The sequence below is a fragment of the Naegleria gruberi genome (assembly GCF_000004985.1).
Source record: "Naegleria gruberi genomic scaffold NAEGRscaffold_92, whole genome shotgun sequence".
NCBI lineage: Eukaryota > Heterolobosea > Eutetramitea > Acrasida > Naegleriidae > Naegleria > Naegleria gruberi.
In genome coordinates this window covers 1,605-5,838 of record NW_003163235.1, presented here as the reverse complement: position 1 = coordinate 5,838, position 4,234 = coordinate 1,605, and the positions used below count along the sequence as shown (strand labels likewise).

Below are 4,234 nucleotides of genomic sequence, written 5' to 3'. Positions count from 1 at the left end.
AATAAGTGTGCTTGTAAACAGGGCTATATCGGAAGTGATTGCTCCCTAATCACATGTGGAGGAATTTCTCAATCGAATAACACCGTCTGTAGTTCAAGAGGTTCCTGTATTGGACCAAATATCTGTAATTGCTCAAATGGTTACTATGGATCCCAATGCGAGTTTACAACTTGCTATTCTGTACCAATGAATTCATCTTCAGTATGTTCTGGAAATGGAACTTGTTATAGTTTCAATAACTGTACTTGCTTTACAGGTTTTTATGACTCTACTTGTTCATGCAAAATTGGAACGGATTGCACTATTAGAAACACATCCTATATTGATAACTCTACTGTAGTTTCTAACACTACAAATTGGAATGTTACCTCCAATTCGAACTCAACAAACACCACCTCACCAACTAACACTACAGTCATTGTTGTAAACTCAAATTGTACATCATCTCTTAATTGCTCTGGTCATGGTGTCTGTAAGAATAGTAAATGTTCCTGCTATTCAACAAGCACAGCTGGTTATTGGACTGGGTATTGGTGTAATCAATGCAAGCCTGGATATTATGGAGACCAGTGCCTCACCTATTTTGGTTCGACGGTGAGAATAACTGCAGATTTTAAGGGATTGCAGTTCTATATGTACTCTCCTCCAAACAAAACAGATGTGAAAATATCATGCTCAAAGTTACTATTTAGTGTTGATGTGGCGAATAATCTTTATGGGTTGGAACGGGATATCTCATGTAGTTATGTTGACAAGACAAGTGGCTTGTTTATGATAACATTTGGTTCATTTGACTTTACAGTTTATCCAGGTTCCACCATTAAATTGAATATGTTGGTTTTCGATAATGTGCCAGCTTTTGCATGGAATTCTTTCACAGTTGCTTATCCTCAGAACATGACCACAATTGCACCCGTGGCAGCTTTGAAAATACCGCCTTTGGATACCTTCAGCTCTTGTGATGCTATACCAGTTGATGGATCTTTGAGCTATTCTGTCGATAGAAAACCTTTGAAGTATTATTGGTCTGTTGTTAACGCCTCCTCAATGACTGATGTATTTGCTGTGATGACTGCTCAACCAAATTTTATGGTTTCGGCAGAGCTTGCTCCAGGAAGTTACAAAATCAAACTTCAGGTCTACAGTGTTTATCTCAACAAGTTTAGTACACCTGTTTATTCGAAAACTTTTACAAAAGCAACTAAACCTCTTCCATCTCTTTCCATTTTTAAGGATGAAACAATAATTGAGAGATTTACTTATCAGTTTCCTCTAACTATAAGGAAATCAATAACAACCTCATCTTGCCAATCTGAATTTGACAAAGTGGAAGTTGAATGGAAAAAAGAAAGTGGATCAGCAATTGAATTTAAGGAGGATTCGTACAATAACTTGGTAATACCAGGTGTGAAATATTTTGAAGAGAGCACTTACATATTTAAAGTGTCTGCCTTCTATTCATCTGATCCAAGTTTAACAGTATCCACAACTGTTCGACTGAATGTTCTTACTCCAAATATCACACTTGGTGTTCTTCAATTGGAAGCAAAGGGTGATCACACTCTTCTCAAAGTTGATTATTCAGACCCTGAAACTTTAATCAACTCAGATATTGTCTCTGTTTGGACTTGGTCTTGTATTGATCATTCAAGTCAGAAGTTACTCTCCTTTCTCCAATCTGTCTCTGAATCTAAATCAACCATTTTTAATGTAACCACTCAACTTTTCGATGTCGTTCCATCATCCATTCATTTAAGGTTAAAGGTAGAAAAGTTTAATGGCAAATCCTTGACAAAGGATACAATCATCAACTTTAACAATATCCCCCCTTTGGTTAATGTTATAAATATTGAGCCAAAGTCATCAGTGGTTGTAAGAGGACAATTATTAACTGTTCAAGTTCTAGTTTCTTCTAGTGCTATTTCTGCAATTTCTAATTCAGTGGTTTGGACGTTGGATGCTATCAAGGTGGATAAATCCCAAGTATCTGAACAAACTTTAGATGATAAGAGAACAAGTACTGTCTATATTGATACAAGCAATTTAGTGGAAGGATCCGAACATTTTGTTTCCTTATTTACATATGATGCATCTAAGGGTACATCAAGTGAATCAAGCTACGGTTTCCAAATTGCTGTTTCTCCAAAACCATGTGAATGTGCTGTTTTACCACCCTATGGTTCTGCATTGGATACTGATTTTAACTTTATTTGCTACAACTGCAAGAGCGAAGAAAACCACATAGATTTGAGATATGGTTTCATTGATGATAGATCTGGTTTGAAGGTACCTCTTTATAATTTAGGAGAAGTGTATTCATCAAAACTTCCAGCTCCTTTCGAAGGTTCCAAACTTACTTGTTTCTTTGAAATGGTTGACACAACCACTGGAGCTTTTACAACAGTTTATAAGGATGTTAAAATTGAAAAACCAGTTGTTTCAGAGATTGAACAGGTGCAAAATTTTGTAAAGCTTTGGTCTGAATTAAGTACTTACTACTCACAGGAGGGTGAGTTTGGAAAGAGCTTTTACCAATCTGCCTCAACATCAAGAACCGACTCAGTCCTTGTTATTGATGCTTTTAAACACATTACAAAATCATCACGTGATTTGAGTATTATATGCCAAAATGGGTATGATCTTTCGGGAGTCTGTAAATGTCAGGATGGTTATATTGGAAGAAATTGTGATATTTCTATTAGAGATTTCTCCAACATTCAGAAGAGAAAACTTCAAATTTTGAATGGAATAATCTCTATCGCTAATAACACAGTTGTTACCATTAATGATGACTATGTAGGATTGCTTGCTTTTGCTATTGATTCTCTCCTTGTCAATTATCCATATTTGAACTCTGACACAATTTCTGAATCACTCACAACTTTGAATACATTTTTAACATACTCTTTAGGAATAGATGGACTTAAGGTTGCGAATGGAGTTGAAACCTTACTTTTGAATTGTATTAAATCTGCAAGAGATTACATTATTGATAGACAATACGTTGTTGATCAAAGTTCCAACTCTGCTAAACTATTGTCAGCCTTAATGAAATCCTCTAAATTAATTGCTAGATCTAATGCAGTTGGAAGTCCTTTGACACATTTTAATGGACCTTTCTATTCTATTGTTTTGAATAGACATACACTTTTCAACTTCCCATATAATATTTACGATAATAGCACCTTAACTTCTGTTGAAATTGAACCATTTGTTGATTTGAATTATGTCATGTCATATATTTCACAAAAGTATTTTGTCTATGCACTATCTGTTACGCAAGATATTTATTCATTGCAATCTAGATTGAGTCTTTCTCATTTGAATGAAGACTCTGATAGAGAAAGCTCTAATTTAATTTCTCCAATTGTTTCTTTATCATTCAGTGATGTTCCTGTTGATTTTGGAGGAGGAAATAATATAATTTATTATAATATTCCAATCAACAAGACCCATTATGAGCAATTTATAGTGGATCAATTGGATGTAACTCATGTTTCCAGATCTTTCGAATGTGGAAATTTCAGAGATGGTTCTTCAGAGATTAGAAAAGAATGTACCCTTGTTTCAATTACAGAAGAAATTGCCAGATGTAGATGCAGCAAATTGACGAATGTTTTCATTATAGAAACCAAAGTCTCAAGCTCAGTTTCCTACCTCCTAGTTGCAATTTTCCTCTCAATTGTTGTAGGGTTGTGCTGTATTGGATTATTCATTGGCTTAACAGCAATCTTCTGTTACAAAGCAAGGCAGAGAAGAAAAATCCATGACGATCACATTGTCCTCTGTGAAAATCAGTCAAACTCATCAATAGAAAACAGCACTGAATCAGTATCTACAACCCCTCGTGAAAAGAAAGAAAAACCACAACAAACAACAAATTTAATTGAACTCAAGAGCAATCAGGTTGTCCCAGCTGACCAAGACCTAGTTGACTTCTAATAAACACACAGAAGACAAACTTTTATGAATTCCCACCAAAATTCTCTGAAAAAAATGTCCAAGTTTATTGACAAGGCAGCAGATGATCATCAATCCCTGTTAGAATTGAACAATAATTTCATCACTGTGCTGAAAGAATTAAATGATGAAAAATCTGCATTTTCAAAATCCCTCCTTCCCAATACTCAACATCAATTAATTATTGAGCCATTTAGAAAGTTAAAAACACATTCCGACATTTCACACCTTGATTTGTGCTTGGAAATTAATGAATTTTCAGAAAAGCAGTGAT

The 4,234-nt window shown here is 34.9% G+C and overlaps 1 protein-coding gene across 1 annotated transcript in view; it reads left to right on the top strand.

Annotated features, from left to right (window-relative positions):
• Positions 1–3,942, top strand: part of NAEGRDRAFT_76139 (uncharacterized protein) — a gene marked incomplete at both ends in the record, with an annotated part of 5,712 nt that extends 1,770 nt beyond the window's left edge. The window contains one exon of the mRNA XM_002668876.1: positions 93–3,942. Coding sequence (XP_002668922.1) covers positions 93–3,942 — 3,850 coding nt within the window. The remainder of the gene's footprint in view (positions 1–92) is intronic.
• Positions 3,943–4,234: the final 292 nt, after the last annotated feature.